At 43.9% G+C, this 25,834-nt stretch overlaps 1 protein-coding gene across 2 annotated transcripts in view; it reads right to left on the reverse strand.

Annotated features, from left to right (window-relative positions):
- The window catches only part of LOC143981890 (multidrug resistance-associated protein 1-like), a 109,950-nt gene that overhangs the window by 63,749 nt on the left and 20,367 nt on the right, over positions 1 to 25,834 (reverse strand). For both annotated transcript variants that reach the window (XM_077480070.1, XM_077480069.1), the window contains exons 4-9: positions 24,802 to 24,929; positions 21,153 to 21,330; positions 13,630 to 13,884; positions 10,426 to 10,491; positions 9,645 to 9,782; positions 6,375 to 6,521 (exon numbers count right to left, since the gene is read on the reverse strand). In XM_077480070.1, the coding sequence (XP_077336196.1) occupies positions 6,375 to 6,521; positions 9,645 to 9,782; positions 10,426 to 10,491; positions 13,630 to 13,884; positions 21,153 to 21,330; positions 24,802 to 24,929 (912 nt within the window). The remainder of the gene's footprint in view (positions 1 to 6,374; positions 6,522 to 9,644; positions 9,783 to 10,425; positions 10,492 to 13,629; positions 13,885 to 21,152; positions 21,331 to 24,801; positions 24,930 to 25,834) is intronic.

The raw sequence follows: 25,834 nt of genomic DNA on the forward strand, positions 1-25,834 counted from the left end.
TTTGGATCCACAACTACTTTGCATAGCGGTTCCTGGGAGGGCCGGGAAGCATTGTTCACCTGGATCTACGCAGAGTCCAGATCACAAAGCTCAAGGTTATGATGGAATGTCACTGAATATGCCCTAGAGCAGGGCTAGTAAAATAAAGAGGTCCGGTCAGTAAAATTTTCTTGGAGCAGAGGTACAAATGTTGTTTAAATTGCAGCCTCCACTTTTTTTTATCACAGTCCCCTTCTTACATCATTGTCTTCAGTTCACCCTGCACATCACAATCCCTTCACATCAGTGTCTCCCCGTTTATGTCATAGTTTCCCGGTCCACTTTAAAGTCCCTCCTCCCTTTAGTTCACAGTCCCCCTACGCGTCACAGTTCCTCTTTCATGTCAATGTAACCTACCCCCTTTAGCCCCCCTTTACAGCAGTGTCTTGAGCCCCCTTTATAGCAGTGTCCTGAGATCCCCTTTAAAAGAGTGTCCAGAGCCCCCTTTATAGCAGTGTCCTGAGATCCCCTTTAAAGGAGTGTCCAGAGCCCCCTTTATAACAGTGTCCTCCTTCCCCCTTTATAACAATGTCCTAAACCCCACTTTACAGCTGTGTCCTGAGCCTCGCTTTATAGCAGGTCAACCTTCCCTTTCATCTGACACGTTTCACACCACTATTAGCTATGATTAAGCACCGGTAAGTGGTGTGAAACGTGTCAACTTATTTTTATCCAAAGTTTGTATGGACTATGTTTTCAATAAAAGTATTTATTTGGAGTGCGGCCATCCGGACATTTTATGCTCACATGCATCTTGCATACTGAGCCGACACCCTACTTGCCAGGGGAGGTGTTAGTTTGGAAGTGCTACTTGGAGTGGTGCATCGCTTGCTTACACAGCAGGACTGGTGCAAGGATTTTTGACACCCTAGGCGAGACCTCATTTTGCCACCCCCCTTGACTCCACCCCCTTTACCCTGCCCATGTAGACCCCATCTTTTTAATAAAGCGCCCATAAAACGCAGCCCACCGGTGCCCATCAAATGCAGCCTCACCAGCGCCCATCAAATGCAGCCTCACCAGCGCCCATCAAATGCAGCCTCAGCAGTGCCCATCAAATGCAGCCTACCAGGGACCATCAATGAATGTTTGCTTGCTTCCTTTCACTTGGGAGTATAGTTGCAATGTGCGAAAAGAGCAGCGGCTGCCTGCTGAGACTTAGTTGCTTGCTGCAGAGAAAAGAGAGTAGGAACACCAGTGGCTAGACACCCTAGGCGGCTGCCTAGTTTGCCTAGTGGTAGCACCGGTAGCACCGGTAGCACCGGCCATAGTATGAAACCCTCAATGATTTTTTGTTTAACACACTGAGCACAGTAAAATAAACATTTCCCAGTAAATTATTTGCTAAAATTCCTACCCCAAAAAGAAAAAAAACTGATTGCTATAACTGCTTGTATAACTACAATGTGAGTTGGAGCTTGGCTTCAATTTGTTAGTGTCTAAATCTGCTTGTACATCAAACACTCTCCCCTCCCCGAGACTGACAAGGCTGCTATCCAAAAGTTGCCCCTGTGCTCCTTCATCCAGAGTGGAGGCATTTTAATACAGGTGTGTTACTGGACAGATCACCAGGTGAAAACAGAGGGGGAAAAGGCCTAAAAAAGAAAACAAATGCAGCCACCACATTTAATAGCAAGTGGCACCATAACACTTTTATTTTGTGTTTAATACTGCTTAATATCAGCTTCTGAAAGTTCTTTAAAAAAACTGGAGGTTTTATATCACTTTAAGGTGTACACCATATGTAAAAATGTATGCTACCAATGTTGTGTCTGCACATATTTGTTTGCTATACAAATCTTTATACCTACAGAAGCTGAATTTTACAATCATTGGACATGAATACACAGATTTTCTTGCCGTTTTTGCCTATATGATCATTAGTATATGCTGCATAAGTATTTGAGCACTTAAATGAAAAGTCACATGGGTTTGATGTAGTTTTTTTCTGGACATCAGTATATCCTCATGTCTCTGGGATCCAGGTTTGAATAGTAAATCATCAGTGCCCTGATTACAATAAAGACCCATGAGTGCCACCAATCAGTGCCCATTACTGGTGCCAGTCAGTGCTGCCTTTTAGTGCCCATCAATTTCCATCAGTGCTGATAGGTGCCACATCAGTGAAGGAGAAAAATTACTTATTTACAAAAGTTACTGACAGAAACCTTTTTTTTAAAAGTTTGACTTTTTTCTTTTTTTTTAGTAAATTTTTTTTTAACCACTTGCCGACCGCCTCACGCCGATGTACGTCGGCAGAATGGCACGGGCAGGCATAAGCACGTACATGTACGTGATTTGCCTCCCGCGGGTCGGGGGCCCGATCGGGCCCCCGCCCGGTGCCTGCGGCGGTCGGTTTTCGTTCGGGAGCGATCCCGGACGAGGGGACGGCCATTCATTCATGGCCACCCCCTCGCGATCGCTCCCGACGAATGGAAATCCCCGGTGACATCACTTCCTCTCCTGTAATGTAAACACAGGAGAGGAAGTGATGTATTCTCTCCTCCGTGTCGGTATTTTTCGTTCCGACACGGAGGAGAGCGGATCAGTGAGTTGCACCAACACATCCCACACACAGTAGAACATGCCAGGCACACTCACACCCCCCCTTTACCCCCCGATCACCCCCCCAATTACCCCTGCCCCCCCAGTCACAGTGACACCAATGTCATTTTTTTTTTTTTTTTTTTTTTTTTTTGCATTGGTGTCATTTGTGACTGTAATAACTGTTAGGGCAGTTAGGGTTAGCCCCCTTTAGTTCTAATGTACCCCCCTAACCCCCCCAATAAAGGTTTAACCCCGTGATCACCCCCCGTCGCCAGTGTCACTAAGGCTGGGTTCACATTGCAGCGGTTTATGAGAACGAATGTGATTCGCACCGCACTGCAGTGCAAATCACATCCGATCTCTGTGCGATTCGAGTTCAGCCATTCGCCGCACCCGCCGCACCCGCCACACCCGCCGCACCCGCCGCAAATTCGCACGGGACCCTTTTTTTGGCCCGCAGCAGAATCGGATCGCATGGGTGTTCACACCATGCGATCCGAGTTTGCAGATCGCACTGCGATATGCGAACTGATCTGGGGGTGTCAGTAACATTTCACTGACACTCCCAGCAGTTCGCATAGGGCAGTGTGAACTGCCGCCGGGAGGCATGCGATGCGGGAACCCGCCGCGGATTCGCGGCGTTTCCGCATCGCTCCAGTGTGAACCCAGCCTAATAAGCGATCATTTTTCTGATCGCCGTATTAGTGTCACAGGTGACGCTAGTTAGGCAGGTAGGTATTTAGGTTCGCCGCAGCTTTTTATAGCGCTAGGGACCCCCATATACTACCGCATAAAGCCCCCTGATTGCCCCCTAGTTAACCCTTTCACCAGTGATCACCATATAACTGTTACAGGTGACGCTGGTTGGTTAGTTATTTTTTTATAGTTTCAGGGCACCCGCCATTTATTACCTAATAAAGGTTTAACCCCCTGATCACCCGGCAGGTGTCATTTGTGACTAATAACTGTTAGGGCAGTTAGGGTTAGCCCCCTTTAGTTCTAAGGTACCCCCCTAACCCCCCCAATAAAGGTTTAACCCCGTGATCACCCCCCGTCGCCAGTGTCACTAAGGCTGGGTTCACATTGCAGCGGTTTATGAGAACGGATGTGATTCGCACCGCACTGCAGTGCAAATCACATCCGATCTCTGTGCGATTCGAGTTCAGCTATACAGATAGTATGGCTGAATTCGTGTCGCACCCGCCGCACCCGCCGCAAACTCGCACGGGACCCTTTTTTTGGTCCGCAGCAGAATCGGATCGCATGGGTGTTCACACCATGCGATCCAAGTTTGCAGATCGCACTGCGATATGCGAACTGATCTGGGGGTGTCATTAACATTTCACTGACACTCCCAGCAGTTCGCATAGGGCAGTGTGAACTGCCGCCGGGAGGCATGCGATGCGGGAACCCGCCGCGCATTCGTGGCGTTCCCGCATCGCTCCAGTGTGAACCCAGCCTAATAAGCGATCGTTTTTCTGATCGCTGTATTAGTGTCACAGGTGACGCTAGTTAGGCAGGTAGGTATTTAGGTTCGCCGCAGCTTTTTATAGCGCCAGGGACCCCCATATACTACCGCATAAAGCCCCCTGATTGCCCCCTAGTTAACCCTTTCACCAGTGATCACCATATAACTGTTACAGGTGACGCTGGTTGGTTAGTTATTTTTTTATAGTTTCAGGGCACCCGCCATTTATTACCTAGTCTCACTAGTGTACCCCTAAATTTAGGGGTGTCTACTTTCTAAAATGGGGTCATTTGGGGGGGGGGGGTTTGTGCCATCTTGGCATTTTATGGCCTTCAAAACTGTAACGCCCTTAGAAAGCCTGAAGGCGGTGCTTGGTTTTTGGGGCCCCGTACGCGGCTAGGCTCCCAAAAAGTCCCACATATGTGGTATCCCCGTACTCAGGAGAAGCAGCAGAATTTATTTTGGGGTGTCATTTCACATATGCCCATGGCATGCGTGAGCAATATATCATTTAGTGACAACTTTGTGAAAAAAAAAAAAAGTTTGTAATTTTCCCGCAACTTGTGGCAAAATATAAAATATTCCATGGACTCAACATGCCTCTCAGCAAATAGCTTGGGGTGTCTACTTTCTAAAATGGGGTCATTTGTGGGGGTTTTGTGCCATCTTGGCATTTTATGGCCTTCAAAACTGTAATAGGTAGTGAGAAGTGAACTCAAAAAATTACGCCCTTAGAAAGCCTGAAGGCGGTGCTTGGTTTTCGGGGCCCCGTACGCGGCTAGGCTCCCAAAAAGTCCCACATATGTGGTATCCCCGTACTCAGGAGAAGCAGCAGAATTTATTTTGGGGTGTCATTTCACATATGCCCATGGCATGCATGAGCAATATATCATTTAGTGACAACTTTGTGAAAAAAAAAAAAAAAAAAAAAAAGTTTGTAATTTTCCCGCAACTTGTGGCAAAATATAAAATATTCCATGGACTCAACATGCCTCTCAGCAAATAGCTTGGGGTGTCTACTTTCTAAAATGGGGTCATTTGTGGGGGTTTTGTGCCATCTTGGCATTTTATGGCCTTCAAAACTGTAATAGGTAGTGAGGCGTGAAATCAAAAATTTACGCCCTTAGAAAGCCTGAAGGCGGTGCTTGGTTTTCGGGGCCCTGTACGCGGCTAGGCTCCCAAAAAGTCCCACATATGTGGTATCCCCGTACTCAGGAGAAGCAGCAGAATTTATTTTGGGGTGTCATTTCACATACGCCCATAGCATGTGTGAGCAATATATCATTTAGTGACAACTTTGTGTAAAAAAAAAAAAAAAATTTTTTTTTTGTCATTATTCAATCGCTTGAGGCAAAAAAATAAAATATTCAATGGGCTCAACATGCCTCTTATCAATTTCCTTAGGGGGTCTACTTTCCAAAATGGGGTCATTTGGGGGGGTTTTGTACTGCCCTGTCATTTTAGCACCTCAAGAAATGAGATAGGCAGTCGTAAACTAAAAGCTGCGTAAATTCCAGAAAACGTACCTTAGTTTGTAGATGTGACAACTTTTGCGCAAACCAATAAATATACAATTATTGACTTTTTTTTTACCAAAGACATGTGGCTGAATACATTTTGGCCTAAATGTATGACTAAAATTGAGTTTATTGGATTTTTCTAATAACAAAAAGTAGAAAATATCATTTTTTTTCAAAATTTGCGGTCTTTTTACGTTTATATCGCAAAAAATAAAAATCGCAGAGGCAATCAAATACCATCAAAAGAAAGCTCTATTTGTGGGAAGAAAAGGACGCAAATTTTGTTTGGGTACAACATTGCATGACCGCGCAATTACCAGTTAAAGCAGCGCAGTGCCAAAGTGTAAAAAGACCTCTGGTCATTTACCAGCAAAATGGTCCGGTCTGAAAGTGGTTAAAACCCAGCCGTGATTAAATACCCCCAAAAGAAAGCGCTGTGTGAAGAAAATGATTTAAAATGAATATGGGTACAGTGTTGCATGACCACGCAATTGTCATTCAAAGTGCGACAGTGCTGAAAGCTGAAAAATGGCATGGGCAGGAAGGGCGTGAAAGCGCCAAGTATTGGGGTGGTTAAATAGCCTTTTAAATAAAAAAAAGGGGTGATATAGTAATGAGGGAGGCGTGGTCTACAGAAGAAAAACACGCCCTGTGATGCAGTAAGTGGTCACATGATGTTACAGGATATCAGGGCTCAGAATGCATTTTTTTAAATTTTGAACCGATAGTTGCCGATTCAAAGCTGCCATGGACTAGGCAAGTGAGAGAGATTTAATGCAAAGCAAAAGGAATATACTGACCTGCACTACTGATGAGATGACTGTAGGAAGATCAAACAATGGAAGTCGCAGGATGTTAAAGAGAGATATTGTTGTAAAAACCTTTGATGCCGTCAGAACGTTATCTTCATTGATCAGGAAATATACTCCAAATGTAGCAATGGAGACCTTGACAATAAAAGAAGGCAAACATTGTGTGTTATATAGATTGTATACCCTGTGAAAAATGTAGAAAAAAAAGAATCCTAATAAAGCTCGACTGTAAAATACATTAAAAATAATGTGATATTTGTAGAATTGCAGAAGAGGGGGGTTTCTTTGTATATTCAACTGTTAAAAAAAAAAAAAAAAATGTATTTCGTTCTGTATTAAGTAGGTGGGACATATGGGGGCAGAGGAGAACTCCGGGTTTACTTTCACATTAAAGTGTTACTAAACCCAGTAATATGAAAATAGTTCATGCTGGGGGGCAGGCAGGATCTAGGGGGCAAATCGGTCTGGCACCCCCATAAAGCAGCTGCACTGCTGCCAATATGACAATATCGCAGTGGTGTCCCTATGGGGGCGAGGTGCTGAGCAATCAGAATGCCTCTTCTGCTGAGAGTTACAGATGTAGGTGATGCCGTGGGGCTTTTAAATCCCTGGACTTGTGAAGCGGCGTCCTGACAGTGGGGGATTGCAGGACACTGGAACGGGGGACTGGGGAGGGTGTCCAGTGAACTTACACTTTAATGTCATGCTGAGAACCAAGGGAGGCAGAGGAGGGGAGGGCTGTGCTGTGTACACAGTGGATGATCCTCACTGCTCTCTACCTAGCACCCCCTCCATCAGTCCTCTTCATCTGACATTGACACTGCTGACATGGATCTCAGGGGATTCCTATCTGGGTGACCCGGGATGTGTCCCTCCATAGGAGAAGAATGTAGGATGCCTGGCTCTGGTATGTGCTGCCAGGGGCGTAACTATAGGGGGTGCAGCAGTTGCGACCGCAACTGGGCCCTGTGATGCAGGGGGCCCATGCAGCCCCCTCTACATATGGCCGGCAGCAGCATAGGCAGCTAGGGGTACCAGTGCACCATGCACAGGGGTGGCTGGAGGTGGAGGGTGACTAGCAGAGCTCCATGCTCAACTATCGCACTGGCTGCTCTTTAGTTGTGCATTCCCCGCATGACCTGTGTCCTCGGCCGGCTCCTTAGAGTACCCTTCTCCTGCTCTGCCCTCCCTGAGTCTGGCCCACACTGCACTGCATACTTCTCCCAGGTAAACAAATTTTAAGCACACAGATGCAGTGCAGCCCTATGAGAGCCCCCCGGAGGACACTGCAGGCTTTTCTGCCAGCCCCCCTCCTCCTCGTCATACACAGATGATGAAAGGTCTTTCTGGGAGATATCCTGATCGCCCGTCCAGCACACTGGATGGAGCCCAGACCAACATGGATGAGTGAGCCGCCTGCAGCTTGGTCATGGTGAGTGAGAGGACCCCATCCCCCACACACCATTACATACCCCCTCCATCTCCCCCTGGGGACAGGGACCCCTTCTCACGTGGGGACAGTAACTTAATCTGCCCTGGAGAAAAGGACCTCATCTCTTCTGGGGACGGGGACCCCATCCTGCCTAGGGCCAATGGGGCACTTAAAAATTTTAAAAAAATAATTAAAAAAAACTGCTGATACCAGTGGTGGAACTACAGGGCTCACAAAGGTCACACCTGTGACCACGCCCTGGAGTTCCACCGCCGGTCTCGGAGGGAAGGGCCCTGGCTGAGGTTCAGGGGGGCCCTTCATGGTTTCTTGCATCGGGGCCCTGAAGGTTCTAGTTACGCCACTGTGTGCTGCTATACTACGTGGGCTCTCCCCTGCCTATCATGAATAATACCCTGTGACCGACACCTCTCTGTTGGGATCTTCCAGGACTGGGAGTGATGGGAAAGTCATGATCCCATTCCCTCTCCCCTCCATCATCCTGGAGAAGAGTATAGGGAGGACTCAGCACACCTGCAGCCTTCCCCACACCGACCATGGCTGCAGCTATAGCTAACTCTCATATCCCACAGAAGATGCAGGCTAGGGAAGAAGCCAATCCGGAGAAAATCAGGTCAGTGTGTGACAGACTACTCACACGTTACACATCCTTCCATACTTCTGGCCCCCCATCCACCCTTCCCTCGTTCAGTTCATTCCTCCATCCATAAATCTGTCCATTTATTCACTCCTACTTCCATCCATCCATACATCCCTCCTTTCCTTTCTGATGACCATACAATTAGACTGTACAATCACCATAAAGCTGACCCAACACAAAAAAATAATAATTTGTCCCCCTCTTAATACGTACCTGGGTTGTATGTTGTTTGTATGTAAAAAGTAATAAAAAATTATTTGATTAAAAAAATAAAAATAAAAAAATCAGATTTGACATTCTCATTTAGATGTAAATTAGAGGGTGCAAAAGTTTAGTCAGGCCTAGGGCAGCACAAAACCTAAATACACCACTGCTGCTGGGCTGCATGCTCGGATATAGAGCTAATATGGATTTTGGGGGGATCCCATGCCATCTAAAAAAATTGCTGTGGGGTTCCTCTCAAAATGCATACCAGACCCAAAAGGACCCCACACATCTTGTTCAAGATTTTATTATTGCTGACAATTATTTTGTTTACATTCAGCTGTCAGCAGGAACCCCGCTGACAGCTGATGACTTATCGGTTGTTAATGACAAGACGGCCACCTGCTCCTTAACAACTAACAACTGGCTATTCACAGTTTGTTAAAGAGAAAAAAAACTGCATGCAAAAACGCATCAAAATTGCATGTTCTAAAACACAATACCTTGGAAAGCTGCATCATCAACCGCATAGATCCAAACCTAGCCTTACGCAGCCAATGCCTTTTTTATTGATCTAGGCACAGTAACCGATCAATCATCATAAATAGTCATCTTCTATTTTCTGGCTGGAGCCAAAGCCTGGTAAGGGAGAAAGTATTCTACATACTCAGAAGTGTAACGTGCATGCAGTGGCCGGGGAGCAGAGATGCTGCAGGTTTTTCGACATACAGATCATCAGAAAGGGAAGTATGTTACTGCTTCTTTTACAGGTGGCCTATTGAGTCAAAGTGACCCTAAGGTACCCGGGTAACTTTATGATATGGCTGGTGGCCATCAATTACGACACAGCAGTGCTTTCAGCCATGCCACAATAAATAAACCCACAAGTCTCTTTTTTATCAGTCATATTCAAATAGACATCCTTACAGCTACAATACAGTGACAACACAACAGTATGGCTTACCAGGAAAGGAATGCAAGTGAGTGTCAGCATAGAAAATGTGGTCAGATATCCAGAAGATTTTAGCACATCCATTTCCTTCTCCCTAATTTCACCGACTTTCCTCTGATAGGATGGCTCCCAGGCATACAGCTTCAGAATCTGAAAACATTGTACAGAATTCATATGAATACCATAACACGTAACAGAAGGCGGTACAAGAATCTATGGTGGGGAATTGGTCTTAACCTCTCCTCTGTTACTGTTTGACCACATGCACACTGTATTCTCTGGGACGTCTTTTCTCCTACAGAAGTTTAGCAGCAAAAAAAGTGTTTTGTTTATGTGCTTTAATGTGCATTCATGTATCTGCCGTTAAAGCATTCTATTGGCCAGAATTTGAATTTATTCTGGCCATTAGAATGTATTAGCGTGTAAGTGCACAAAAACGCGCCCAGCGACGCATGTTTGGGCACTTTTGAGCAATGTTTATGCTCAAATGCTCCTCTCCTGAATGTGGGTTTTTTTCTGCCTCTAGTGTGCACCTATAGTATACATGGGCACAAAGGCCAACAAAACAATCGTGAACGCCTGTAAAAAGCAGCGTTTTATTGTGCAAGTGTGCCTGGGCCCTTATTTTATTCTTTGAAAGACAATGCAATTTTTTTCTTTAAATAAAATATAGTTGAAATAAGGACATTTCACGGGAACCCTTTCAAGACAGTCTCAAGTGAGCGAAAAAGGGATCCCGCAAAGTCCCAAAACCATAGCCTGTGATGCCTATTTTCCTAAATGTTACACTTACCTTTATTCCATGCAGGATTTCATTCAGTAACTTGATGCGTAGATCTTTACTCTTCAAATGGCTTTTCTGTAAGGAGAGAAAAGATGTTATACCTGTAGATGTAATCTGAAACTAATTAGTAGCATTTGAAAACCACTAAAGGGTATGTTAAAGCGGAGTTCCACCCAAAAAATTAAACTTCCGCTTTAAGTACTTGTGACCCCTTGACATGCTGCATTTGATGTAATTTTTTATTTTTGTGGGGGGGGGGGGGGCTTTACCCAGTTTTGACAGGCACGAGATCCCACTTCCTCCCCTGGCTCCATGGCAGAAGGAAGTTCACCTCTCCCCCCTCCCTCCCTGCAATCTTCCAGCCAATCACAGCGCGACTTCATGCGCTCGCATCGCTGGACCGTGGCATGGGTGTCTGTTTATTAAAAGTCAGCAGCTACACTTTTTGTAGCTGCTGACTTTTAAATGGGTAGAACACCGCTTTAACCCAATGAGGAACTCTTTGCTCCCTTTTCCACTGTTAACTATATCATTAGAAAGTGTTTTGTTGTACAGGATCTGTTGGATGGGTACAACAAATACTGAATGTTGATTCTCCATATTATGAAGAGGAGGGGGAGGCGCCTGGTAGACCAAACACACTTCCTGCCTTGGGGTGACAACGCTGCTCCTTCATAAATGCAGTACAGAAAGTGAGAGTGTTGTCCTTTAGCCACCGCATCTGCACTCTTTTATTATATTTTTCTCCACGTTTGTGTCACCTGCGCTATATACTGTAAGTCTTAGTTCACTTTGTAGGGTGTGGGTCTTCAGGCCTAGCCTACAGAGTTCTAACTTCTAAGGGGAGGATGTGTGGCCCTTAGGTTTCTTCCTTCCCTGCCTTGGGGGGGGGGGGGGATCTCTTTGGGAGAGCCCCTCACCTTCTATTCGTTGGTTGGTTTCAGCTGACAATGAGGAGTGGGGTCTGCCGGGCATTTTAGCTAGGTGGACCTAAGTGTGCCTTGCTCCTGTCAGGCGTTTTCTGCCTTGGGGATCAGGGAAGGGTTCTTCCTCTTCAGGAAGGGACCATATGACACAACCTACGTGCACTTTTTTATGTGTATTCACATACACTTTTTGGTTATTTTTTGGTGTTTTGTTTTTGCACACCCCACCATGGGCTTGAAGCAAAAAACTAAATAGTGTTGTCACCCTAGGACAGGAAATGTGTTACTGGCAGGATCATCAGGTGAAATTAAAAGGGGAAAAAAGCCTGAAAAAAGAAAAATGGATGTAGCCATCACATCTAAGGACTGGTAAGCTTCAATAAATTAAAGAGGCCATAAAGGTTTTTTTTAAAAATAATTAAGTGATAAACATGTTATACTTACCTGCTCTGTGCAATGATATTCTAGGCTCCTCCTCTTCCCAGCGTGACACCATAGGAAGTCACTTCCACTGACACACACATCTTGGCCCCACCCTCCTGTTCCCCCCTCACAGGATCTTATTGACAGCAGCAGGGGGCAGTGAGGTAAGTATACAGAGGAGGTGAGTGAGTGATACAACTAGTGAGGCATATTTTACCATAATGCAGATAATACATATTAATGGTTGTAAACCCTTACATATACTCCTTAAAGTGACTGGCCTCAGGTGATACACAGATATGAAACAACTCCTCCTACATAAGTTGTACAGTGAGGGAAAAAGTATTTGATCCCTGATGATTTTGTACATTTGCCCACTGACAAAGAAATGATCAGTCTATAATTTTAATAGTAGGTTTATTTTAACAGTGAGAGACAGAACAACAACACAAATATTCAGAAAGACACATTTCAAACAAGTTATAAATTGATTTGCATTTTAATGAGTAAAATAAGTATTTGATCCCCTATCAATCAGCAAGATTACTGCCTCCCAGGTGTCATCTATACAGGCAACGAGCTGAGATTAGGAGCACTCCTAATCTCAGCTTCTTACCTGTATAAAAGACACCTATCCACAGAAGTAATCAATCAGATTCCAATCTCTCCACCCTGACCAAGACCAAAGAGCTGTCCAAGGATGTCAGGGACAAGATTGTAGACCTACACAAGGCTGGAATGGGCCATAAGACCACGCTAAGCAGCTTGGTAAGAGATTGACAACATTTGGTGCGATGATTTGCAAATGGAAGAAAAATGGAACACAAAATACCTGTCAATCTCTCTTGGTCTGGGGCTCCATGCAAGATCTCACCTTGTGGAGTTTCCATGAGAATGGTGAGGAATCTTGTCAATGATCTCAAGGCAGCTGGGACCATAGTCAACAAGAAAACAATTTGTAACACACTATCCCGTAAAGGACTGAAATCCTGCAGCGCCCACAGGGTCCCCCTGCTCAAAAAAGCACATGTACAGGCCCATCTGAAGTTTGCTAATCAACATCTGAATAATTCAGAGGAGAACTGGGTGAAAGTGTTGTGGTCAGAGGAGACCAAAATCAAGCTCTTTGGCATCAACTCCACTCGCCGTATTTGGAGGAGGAGGAATTCTGCCTATGACCCCAAGAACACCATCTCCACCGTCAAACATGGAGGTGGAAACATTATGCTTTGGGGGTGTTTTTCTGCTAAGGGGACAGGACAACTTCACAGCATCAAAGGGACAATGGACGGGGCCATGCACCATCAAGTGGCACAAAATCCCTCCTGGGATGTGTGCAAACCTGGTGGCCAACTACAAGAATTGTCTGACCTCAGTGATTGCCAACAAGGGTTTTGCCACCAAGAACTAAGTCATGTTTTGCGAAGGGGTCAAATATTTATTTCACTCATTAAAATGCAAATCAATTTATAAATTTTTTTTTTAAATGCATTTTTCTGGATTTTTGTTGTTGTTATTCTGTCTCTCAGTGTTAAAATAAACCTACGATTAAAATTATAGACTGATCATTTCTTTGTCAGTGGGAAACATACAAAATTTGCATGGGATCAAATAATTTTTTTTCTCTCACTGTACCTGTTTAAAGGGCTGTAGAGTAGAGATGGCTGCAGATAAAGTACAGAATGTATACAGCTTGTCTGATCTTTCAGAAAACAGGGAGTGGGGAGCTGAAGTTAGAGCTATACTCCGCAGAGCTCAGTGAGTATGCTCAACTGCAAGGGAACTATTTTTTTCAGCTTTAAAAGTTGCATGTTGTGTTGACACCAATCCAATAACCCTCCAAATAAATATATTTTTACAGTACCTTCAGCTGTTTCACTTTCCCGGCAATATAAGCATTCAAAGGTATGACCAGGATCAGCACAGCCACACCAGCCAGCACTGACGGCCCGAGCTCCTGCCACAGGAAGATGATGGCCATGAGGATCTGGAATGGGGCCGACCACAGCAGATTAATGTTCACTGTCAGGTCCATGAGCTGCTGGGCATCCGAAGACATCAAATTGACCAATTCCCCCGTTGTAAATTTCCTCCGAGTAGAGCTAGCCAAGTTTAAGGACTGGAAAGAAAGTTACAAAATATATCTTAACAAAACATCTCCAAAGAGTTAAAAAAAATTGTATTTAAAATGTCTGAAATGGAACACACCTCTACTAACTTCATTATATTAAACCAATGCAATTTTCTAAAAATAACTAGCTGGGAGATAAAGCATAGACTCATTTCCATGAGCAAATATTTGCTGTATTAATGCAATCTTTTTAATATTACTCACATTTTTTTTTACAAATTTCCAGTTCTTTTTTGTTCCTTTATTAAAATGGAACTAAAAGCAAAACTTTTTGTCCCCTTTCTAAAACTAGTAAGGGAGGGTTATAACCCCTGTCAGTTTATTTTGCCCTCTTTGCTCCATTGGGGAGATTTCCCTTCACTTCTTGTCCCATAGCCAAAACAGGAAAATGAGAGGAAATCTCTTCAAAGTAAAAGAATCCTGATGTGCCACCAGGGTCACCAGAACTGTCCCCATTGGAAGATTTCTCTTCTATTCCTGATCTGGGGACAACCCAAAATTTGGGATTTTCTTTCACTTCCACTTGCAGTGATAGCAATAAACAGGGGTTGTAATTTCTCTCAATTCTATCCAATGTTAAAAAAAAAAGTTTTGTTTTCAGTTATAATTTATGTATGTCTATATTAACATTTATTAATATTATACAGGTTTTATATAGCACCAACTGTTTGCAAAATGCTTAAAGAGGTAGTAAGCCCGCTGAAATGTTTTATTTTTTTTCATGCCTGCAAGGGAAAAGGCATAATGAGCTAGTATGCACGGCATACTAGCTCATTTTGAAATACTTACCTTAGAACGAGGCCCCGACATCTCACCCGATACACGCTGAAGGAGCTGGCTGACATGTTCCCTCTGCGTTTCTTCCGGATATCGCAGCTCCGGCGCTGTGAGTGGCGGCGTTTTCGTGCGAGAGATTTATTTCCGGCAGGGTCCGGCGTCTGCCGGGCTTCCAGCCGAGAAACACCTGTGCGCATGTGCCGCTGCAATCAGCGGCTCATTGCCAGGGGAATATCTCCTAAACCATACAGGTTTAGGAGATATTTTTTTTTAACCTACAGGTAAACCTTATTATAGACTTACCTGTAAGTAAAAGTGAAAAAAAAGACTATACAACCGCTTTAACAAAAAAAGGCAGACATTACAGTTACATTACAATTTAGTACAAGAGGAATCAGAGGACCCTGCTCGTTAGAGCTTACAATCTAAAAAGGAAGGGTCAATTTATATAATGCGTAATTTTGACATCATGCAATGATATTTTAGGTTATGGTTTATTCTGAGTTAAAAGCACCAACACCTGACTATAGGTGAATGTATTTATTTTTTATTTTTTACCACTAGATGGTGCTATACAGCACCCAGACTCAATCCCCCATGGTATTTCCTAGTCATTGATGAGAAAAGCTTGCTGGAATGGGTGTTAGAATACTGTTAAAACAGTATAGGCATAAAAAAACACCGCTTTTACAGGTGTTCAACATTTTTTTTTTTTAATTAAGCCTTTAAATGAATGTGTTAGCTTATATGACCATGCACATTTGGCATTTAGAGACATTAAAAAATGCACCAAAGATGCGCAAACTGTTGGCGCTATATAAATCCTGAATAATAAATAATAATATTTGGAGAAGAACTTATGAGCATGAATCATATATGTGCATAAACACTTGCATATGCATTTAATTTATTAATGTATTTATTACAATGCCTAGAATAAATGAATATTCTGGACAGTAGAAAGAATTTACGCTCATAAACTTCTTAATACCATATACTATTAAACGCACACCAATATATACATTTTTCTGCCATCTCTTGGTAGAATGATGCAGTGTAGATTGGCATATTTTAATATGCCCGGGTGCATGAATCCTATGGTGCCATAATATTAAAGCAATCAGAAAGCCCTCACTCTTATCAGTGCATAGGAAAATAAAACCTTCTTAAAGCATAAGTATTCATACGTCTCATTCCATCACATATCCCAAAAATAAGAGGGTTATTCCTCAGTTCAGGACAATGGCAGAACCACGTAAATCATTTCTTTCTGTTCCCGTGGCCAGATGGACATCCAGAACTGCTGATGTATAGTGCAAATATATCCTAATATTATAGAGCCATTTATTCCACTTTCATGCTGATCCTGTAGCAGATCCGGCTGGAAGGAAAACCGGACAATGTAGAACTCAGGCCTTTTCTGACACTTTTTGCTTTCATGTGAGAATCAGTATTTTTTTGCTAGAATATTACTTAGAACCCCAAACATTATACATTTTTTTTTAAAGCAGAGGCCCTAGAGAATATAAGTATGGGTGTTGCATTTTTTACGTCACACGGTATTTGCGCAGCAGTTTTTTCGAATGCAATTTTTTTTTTTGGACAAAAAAATAATTTTAAACGCACAAAAACCCAATAAAATACCCAAAATGTTTGGTAAAATACTGTAAAAAAAATTATGTTATGCCAATTTAATAGATACCAAACGTGTCCATAGGCAATGTTTTAAAACCCTTTACAGGTACCACTTTGGATTTATACAGGAGGTCTGGTACTAGAATTATTGCTCTACATCTGATGTTTTTGCGGTGATACCTCACATATGTGGTCCAATTGCTGTTTACATATGCATGTGGGAACTACATATGTGTGTGGGCACAGGGGTGCTTTAAAATTTGTATTATTTATCTTTTTTTTTTTTTTACACTGTCCCTTTAATTTTTTTATCACTTTTATTATCTCAGGGAATATACCATATTTCTTGTGATAGCACTAGGCAGTGAGAAATACTCTTTACTGTGAGATCTCTTAAAAAGCTTTGGACCATAACAGGAAAAACTGGAAGTGATGAGCTGCTCCTCGCTACTGTTTTCTCAGACCATAATCGGGGCCATTCCTGTCCATGGTCAGCCGGATCTATGGTCAGCCACCAGCTGCACACTCAGGTCTCCTGATGGGGCGGGAGAGCCGTGGAAGGTGGTGTGGGGCAGGAAAAGGTTGTAAAAGGAATTCAGCAGCTAATTAGCCGCTAGGATTGCTTTTACAAGAAAGCTGACTGCCGGCTGCAAAAGCAACACTACTCAAAGTCCAGCGAAGTACCGGTACGTCGCTGGTCGGCAAGTGGTTAACCTGCAGTACTAATTTCATTTACTTTTTGGGAGCACACTGTTGCCCTACAGTGAACCCATTACAAATCTGGGCAATTTGAATGGGGCACTCTTGGACAGCAGAACTGTCTAGAGAGGTTCCTGAAGCCAAAGGCACATTTTTAAGGCTAGCGATGCCAGAGAGGGTACGGGACCAACATGGGACAGGGACATGGAACTAAAATTCCTCTTTAAGGCCTTACATATTTTAAGAAGTTACAGAAACATCTTTTTAGGAAAAGTTGTAAAGTCTCATGGTTTTTCACCTTAATGCATTCAGGTGAAAAGCTGATCGTTCCAGTGGCGAGCACGAGCCCAGCAGCTCCAGCCACTGTATCTGTCCTCATTGGATAGATTGATAGCAGCAGGAGCCATTGGCTCCCACTGCTGTCAATCAAATCCAGTGACACAAGAGTGAGGGGTGGGGCCAAGTCCTGCTGTCTGTGTCAATGAATGTAGCAGCTGGACTTGTGAGCACGCCTGCACAGGTGCTCCCAGGGCAAGTGGCTCTCTGTGGGGGCACCCGATGAAGAGGAGGGGCCAGGGGCACCGCCGGGGGACCCAAGAAGAACAAACCTTTACAATCACTTTAACTAAATTAATAAAAGCTGATCATTTTAAGCACTCTGTCAGTGGTAAATGGTTTGTCTCAAACCCCTTACTGCCACTTTTGCTGTCAGTGCTACAGCCTGTCAGTGCTCAGACCATACGCTGCACACTGCATCAAATTGGTCTGCATGGCTGTCATCACAGAAGGAAGCCTCAAAACTTCACAAGAAAGCTCGCAAACAGTTTGCTGAAAACCAGCAGACTAAGGACATGTATAACTGGAACCATTACTGCATGCGCAGTACACAGGACACACAGATTATGAAAATATCCGAAGATGAACGGCACCTGCGCTGTGAGTCCAGGTTCTAGCCCCACCATCCAAGTGGACAGAGAGTTAGAATAAAAAGAGCCGAGCGCAGCGAGGCCATGCCGGAAGCTTGGCGAGCGAATCGAGCCCGCAAGGGGCCCTCTAATATTTGCAGCCCTATGTCCACTTGGATAGTGGGGCTAGCACCTTGACTCACGGCGCAGGCGCCTTTCATCTTCGGAGATTTTCCGAATCTCCTTCTGCTCCGTACTGCGCAAGCACTGCGCCTGCGCAGTACGGGGCGGACACTATCCGATGGACGGACGATATATGGCAGAACACCGGCACTGGGGAGCTACAGTTCATTGAGGGAACCATGAATGCCAATATATACTGTGACATACTGAAGCAGAACATGATCCCCTCCCTTCGGAGATTGGGCCACAGGACAGTATTCCAACATAATGAACCCAAACACACCTCCAAGACGAGTACTGCCTTGCTAAACAAGCTGAGGGACTGACCAAGCATGTCTCCAGACCTAAACCCTATTGAGAATCTGTGGGGCCTCCTCAAACGAAAGGTGGAGGAGCACAAGGTCTCTAATATTCACCAGCTCCGTAATGTCATCATGGAGGAGTGGAAGTGAACTCCATGCCCTCTAAGAGGATTAAAGAATTGCTGGAAAATAATGATGGCCACACAAAATTTTGACACTTTGTACATTTTCACTTAGGGGTGTACTCACTTTTGTTGCCAGTGGTTTAGACAATAATTGGCTGTGTGTTGAGTTATTTTGAGGGAACAGCAAATTTACACTGTTATACAAGCTGTACACTCACTAATCAGTACTATTACATTGTAGCAAAGTGTAATTTCTTCAGTGTTGTCACATGAAAAGATATAATAAAATATTTACAAAAATGTGAAGGGTGTATTCACTTTTGTGAGATACTGTATATATAATTTCTTTTTATTTTTTTGCCTTTAGTACCACTTTAAATTTAAAGTGAGCAGATGAATCAGGAATAAACAGACATACAATTAACAATTATACACCGATGACACCCAATTCTATCTGTGTACTCCTCACCTCACTCCTTCAGTCTCCTCTCACATTACTAACAGACATATCTGCATGGATGACGCACCACTTCCTTAAACTAAATATCTCTAAAACTGAGCTATTAATATTCTCCCTGCACATGCCCCTCTCCATGACTTCCATTAAGATCAACAATGCAACTATCAGGCCCTCCCCTCACGCCAGGGCACTAGGTGTAACCCTAGACTCTGACTTGTCATTTCAGCCTCAAATCCAATCGTTGTCAAAAGTTTGTAGAAATCACCTCCGTAACATCTCTAAAATTCGCCCATTTTTAACAAATGAAACCACCAAGCTCCTCATTCACTCCCTTGTTATCTCTCACCTTGACTATTGCAACTCCCTTCTCATTGGCCTGCCTCTCCATAGGCTCCACCCCTTTTCAGTCTATCATGAATGCTGCCAGACTTATCCACCTTACCAACCGCTCAGTGTCTGCCAACCCTCTCCTCCAATCCCTACACTGGCTCCCAATCACCCAGCGAATTAAATTCAAAATACTAACCACAACATGCAAAGCCATTCACAACTCTGCCCCGAGCTCCATCACCATTCTTGTCTCCAAATATCACCCAAATCGTCCCCTCCGCTCTACTCAAGACCTCCTACTCTGAAGATCTCTCGTCTCCTCCTCCCATGCTCTTCTCCAGGATTTCTCCAGGGCCTCTCCCATCCTCTGGAACTCGCTACCTCCACCTGTCCGGCTATCCTCTGCTCTTGCTACCTTCAGGCGATCCCTGAAAACTCATCTATTCAGGGAAGCCTATTGCGTTTTTAACTAATCTTTTACCACTTCCATCAGCTCATTGCCCACAGTTACAACCTTTTTGTACCAATTGCCCCACCCTATTGGATTGTAAGCGCTTCTGAGCAGGGCCCTCGTAATCCTCTTGTATTTTATTGTATTATAACTGTATTGTCTCACTTTTTATATTGTAAATCGCTGAGTAAAATGTTGGCGCTATATAAATCCTGTATAATAATAATAATAATGAGAAAAGGCAAATTTAGCATATTAGCTATACTTCCTTTTTAGTGATATACAATATTTATCTGGGTTTTTTTTACAGGGAAAGCTCAGGGTAACTTTTAACTCCAGCCCAAATGTAAAACAAACCGAATAGTAGCTCTTGTCGTTTTTTCAGCGGTCGGCAAGCCCAAGTTTGTGCAACCCTCAGTCAGGTACAATATTGGTATTGCCAAGCCCAGCATGTTATATAATTGTATTGCAATAAAAATACCACAAAACATTAATGATTAATTTCTATGTTAACTATCAGATGCAGTAGTCAGGAGTTTACAATGACTCGGTAACCTACATGGGCGTGTCACACTTCACTGAACCCTCTGAACCTTTTTAATGAGCTACCTTGTAGGTATTTACTTAATAATCTACAAAATAATTCAGAAATGGCCATGCACAAAGTACAATATATCAGATCAGGAATGTTTTGTTTGATTTATGAAAATAAATTAGTTGTTATTACATTTTGAATTGTCTTTATTAAAGACCAACTCCAGGCAGTGTGTATTTAAAAGTGGGGTATGCCTGTACTTGTGGGAAGTAAGGCCCAGGATTTGGGCCTCATGCACACAGACGTATAGCAGCTCCTGTGTGCTAAAGTGTAAAATCCCAGACGTTTACCTGTACATGCCTCATAGAGCCACCAATAAAAGTGAATGACTGTACTTAGCCATGCTGGGGTAAATGTCAATTGCTTCTGCACATAGAGAAACACTGTCAGTGCATGCGTGGGTCAACTCTGATCCTGAAACAATTGGCGTTTATCTGAACATTGCCACCCAGAGCCATTAACTTGTACTGGTGGCGGTACGAAGCAGAGGCTGCATCTGGGGATTCTATACTTTAGTAAACAGATGCTGCTACACATCCATATGAATAAGGCCTTAACAAGGCCTCTTTCTGAAAGTTCAAACTCACTCTTGCTGCCAGGGAGCAATTCTCTCTAGCCCACTGGACGTATCATAAGCAATTTCATTTATTGGTCTATGGCTGCAGAAACCGCTTGCATTGAAGGGTCTGAAGGTTCATACAGGAGGGTGAATATGAGAAATGGGAAAATGTCTTACAAATGTTTTGTTCAGCTTTTCTGTATCTGATATGCATTTGCATGTGTTTGCATTTTACCTTTTTATAGATCATTCCAATAAGAGATGTTTTACATTTTACTGCAGTCAGCATGTTGTAACGTTGGTATAGTTGTAGGATTATAGTTTGCAGAATTGTGACTATGAGAAGAGACACAGCAAACATATAGCCAGTCCTGGCATCCCCCGTCTGCTGCTCGCAGAAAGTTATCATCTGCCTGCAAGAGAAAAGACAATAAAATACTTAGCTGGTTGTGAACTCCAGGCAGAAGGTGATGGAAGAGCCTGGGCAATGCATGGAAGAGCGGGGCTTCTGGGCACAGCAAGGAAGAGTGGGGATCCTGGGCAAAGGATAGAAAAGTGGGGCTCCTGGGACACAGCAAGGAAGAGTGGGGCTCCCGGAACACAGCAAGGAAGAGTGGGGATCCTGGGCAAAGGATAGAAAAGTGGGGCTCCCGGAACACAGCGAGGAAGAGTGGGGCTCCCGGAACACAGCAAGGAAGAGTGGGGCTCCCAGGACACAGCAAGGGAGAGTGGGGCTCCCAGGACACAGCAAGGGAGAGTGGGGCTCCCAGGACACAGCAAGGGAGAGTGGGGATTTCGGGACACAGCAAGGGAGAGTGGGGATTTCGGGACACAGCAAGGGAGAGTGGGGATCCCGGGACACAGCAAGGGAGAGTGGGGATCCCGGGACACAGCAAGGGAGAGTGGGGATCCCGGGACACAGCAAGGGAGAGTGGGGATCCCGGGACACAGCAAGGGAGAGTGGGGATCCCGGGACACAGCGAGGGAGAGTGGGGCTCCAGGGCAATGCATACAAAAGGGGGTCCTGAGTGTTGCTGTGTAGGGGATTGCAAAGGCTTAATATCGGTATGAATTCAGTTACTTACACTAGTTACATTTAAAAAAAAAATGATACACACACACACACACACACACACACACACACACACACACTATATTCACTGCAGAATAATGTAATTGCTGCATTTAAATTACAGGGAATAATTGACTGCTTTATAAATAAGCTCCAACATAAAGGATTTATACACACAGGCATCGCCACTGTAGAAATGAACATATCCCGTCTTTATTCTATAAAATATCTGTATTATATGATTTTTGTTGCCCCTATAGGTCTCAGAATAATTTTAGTTGGCTTTCACTGTAATGTTTTTTTTCCTACATATCTCTGATTAAGGGGATAGTGGCTAAATACAGTCCTTGAATTGGTTAATCACACAATAAACCATTCAGGTCAAATAATGAGTCGGCCTTTCTTCCCCCCAGGCCAAGTTACAGTTGACATATAGAATTTTAATGAATAAAATGAGTCAGCATTTCTTCCTCTCTGGGCCACAAGCTGATCCAGTGATGGACTTGGGTACAACCACCATGTCAGATTTTTTCCATAGCAGACGGTCCCTGCCGCTGAACCAGCTGAATTCGGATTCATGTATAGCTGGCCTAACTTGTGGCCTAGAGAGGAAGAAATGCTGACTAATTTTATTCATTAAAATTCTTTAGGTCAACTGTAACTCAGCCTGGGGGGGGGGGAAGAAATGCCGACTCATGTTTTGACCTGTATGGCTTATTGTGTGATTAACCAATTCAAGGACTGTGATTAGCCGCTATCCCCTTAAGCAGAGATATGTCAGAAAAAAAACATTTCAGTGAAAGCCAACTAAACGTATCCTGAGACCTATAGAGGCAACAACATTCATATAATAAAGATATTTATAGAATAAAGATGGGGCGCTGATTTCTACAGGGGTGATGCCTGTGTGTATAAATACTGGATATTGGAGCTCATTTATAAAGCAGTCAATGTTACATTCACCAAACATTCACAGATAGTGAATCATTCCCTGTAATTTAAAACACACGCAGCAATTAAATTAATCTGCAGGGAATATTTGTTGAATGTCACATTTACTGATTTTTCTAAATATATCCCCAGAACTTGTTCCCAATGCAGTGTTTAAAAGCGGACCTTCAGTTATTTTTTTTAATCTTTCCATTTATTAAATCTTCTGCCCTTGTTGTTTTAACTTTGGATAGTAAAATAATTTTTTTCTGCCAGTAAATCCCTTATACAGCCCACTTTCTGTTTCTTGTCTGGTCATCAGCCTAGGCTTATGACATCATGCACAGCTCTCTCTCTCACTCTTGTGAGAGTTTGCCAGGAAGAGAGAGGGGGGGGGGGGTGAGTCATAAGAGGGCCAATGAGAGCTGCAGAGCTGGAGGTGTGCCTCTGTGTGTCTGTGTAAACCTAGGAAGTGAACAGGCAGCAGCTTCAGCAGCCCACAGTTGAAATGGATACAGCCAGACCCAGTGAAGGGAGATTTCTGAAGCATATTTGGCAAGTACAGAATCACAGTATATATAAAATAATATGCAAAGTGGTTGGAGGGAAGCTGTTTTTATTACATGACCAGACTGCAGTTCCAAGTTGGCTATACATGGATCGAAATTTGTTCAGTTCAGCAGGGACTGATCAAAAATTTAAATGTGTATATGGCCACTGATCTACCAACTTCTTTTCAACCACCCCATCAGATTTTATCTGCTCGATCAGCATTGCAGGCTATTATTATTATAGGAGATTTTTCTGAGTGGGTTTTAGTGGTGTCACTGGAGTTGGCGTCACCCGGTGCCACAAAACATGGTGTCACTCCCTTCCCTCCACCAACTATAGACCACCCTCCTTCAGTACATACCCCCCCTCTCCACTGTGTATAGACCCCCCCCCCCCTCAGTACAGACCCCCTCTCCACTAAGTATAGACTCCCCTCTACACTAAGTATAGACCACTCTCTTTAGTACAGAACCCCCTCCCTCAGTACACATCCCCCCTCCTCCAGTATAGACCCCCTCCCTCAGTACAGACCTCTCATCCACCAAGTATAGTCCCCCCTGTAGTACAGACCCCCTCCCTCAGTACAGACCCCCCCATCCACTAAGTATAGACCCCCCATCCAACGAGTCTAGTCTCGCCTCCATCAGTACAGAACCCCCCCCCCCTCCACTTAGTATAGACCCCCTCCCTCAATACAGACCCCCCTGCATCAATATAAACCCCCTCTTCAGTGCAGACCCCTTCTCCATTTTTTCTAGTAGGGAGGTGGGGGGGGGTCAGATGTGGGGCGCTTTGGGAGGGGAGAGGGCTTGTGCTCTTGTGGGAGGTTGGATTTCCAATCCAACCCCCACTTCTAGCATAGTCCTCTCCCCTCCCAAAGTGCCCCCCCCCCCCAGCACATATCCTCTTATCCCCCTCACAATCACACCTCCATCCTCGGTCACCGCCCCCCTCTATGTAGATGTAAACAGCCAAGGAGGGGGAGGCAGCTTCAGCCCACTCTGCTGTGTGATACAGCGGGCCAGCCGGTGAGAGACACAGATCAGTGTCTCAGTGGTGCGGTGTTAGCAGTTCAGCTGCTGACAGGTGTCACTCCTCTGGTGGGTGTCACCCTAGTGAGGCCCGCACCCCCATAGTGACACCACCCAACAGGCACTGAGCAGTGTGCCTGTTGGGCTGCATAGTTGTATCTAGATACCCAGTGCAACTTCTATAACAAGTTTAACATTTCTGTAATTTAAGCTCCACTTCAAAATGAGCCAATAACTGGATTAAGATAATTGGGGGGAAAAAAAATGAAACCTCATTTTATGAGTTCCAACTCACTCACTTTAAAATCTGAGGGCTGGTAAAGGCCAAGAGATCTGCCACTACTTTCATCAGAGCCACATAGATCAGAGAAAATCTGAAGGTGCTCCATAACGCTCTCAGTAATGACGGCTTTCTGGAACTGGAATCCTGGGAAAATAGCACAATGTAAACATTAATTTAGCATTGCATATTGGAATAAAGTGAGAGAAAACATCTTAAAAATAAAAATAAAATAAAAATAAAAAGCAAATATTCATATTTTATAAACATGCACAATAGTTTTCATTCTTGGACAATATGTCTTACCCATGCATTTTAATTTGATGATCATTTACATATTTAAAGAAGAACTATAATAATGGGAGAGAAGCGATACACATTCTTCAGTTCTTCTTGGTACACACAGTAATTGTGCAGTTTTTGAAGGAACTCAGCAGGTAGGTTGTTCATCTTTTGTCTTCTGTGGATGTCAGTTGCCTCATCCTTCCGTCTCTTCATGTGATCCCAGACGGACCTGGTGATTTTGAGATCAGGGCTTTTTGGGGACCAAACCATAACTTCCAGGACTCCTTGTTTTTTTTTTTTTTTTTTTTTTTACACTGAATATAGTTCTTAATGATATTGGCTGCAAGTTTGGGGTCATTGGTCTGCTGCAGAATTAATTTGGGGCCAATCACACACCTCCCTGATGGTATGACAAGATGGATAAGTATCTACCTGTATTTCTCAGTATTGAGGACACCAATGATCCTGACCAAATCTCCAACACCACTTGCAGAAACACAGCCTCAAACTTACAAAGAACCTCCACCATGCTTAACTGTTGCCTGTAGACACTCATTGTACCGCTCTCCATCCCCTCATGAACAAATTGCCTCCTGCTACAGCCATACTCGTCTGTTTCAAAATTTGGACTCATCATGGGCTCCAGAGTCCAGAGCCCCAGCTGCCATTTTCTGCACCCAATTCCTATGTTTTCATGCACAGGACATAAAAACAAGCCCAAGCGGTTTAACTATGCATGATAACATAAGAACTGGGGTGCAAAAAAA

Source organism: Lithobates pipiens, unplaced genomic scaffold, assembly GCF_037356315.1.
Source record: "Lithobates pipiens isolate NorthernLeopardFrog02 unplaced genomic scaffold, aLitPip1_a1.2 Scaffold_16, whole genome shotgun sequence".
Classification (NCBI taxonomy): domain Eukaryota; kingdom Metazoa; phylum Chordata; class Amphibia; order Anura; family Ranidae; genus Lithobates; species Lithobates pipiens.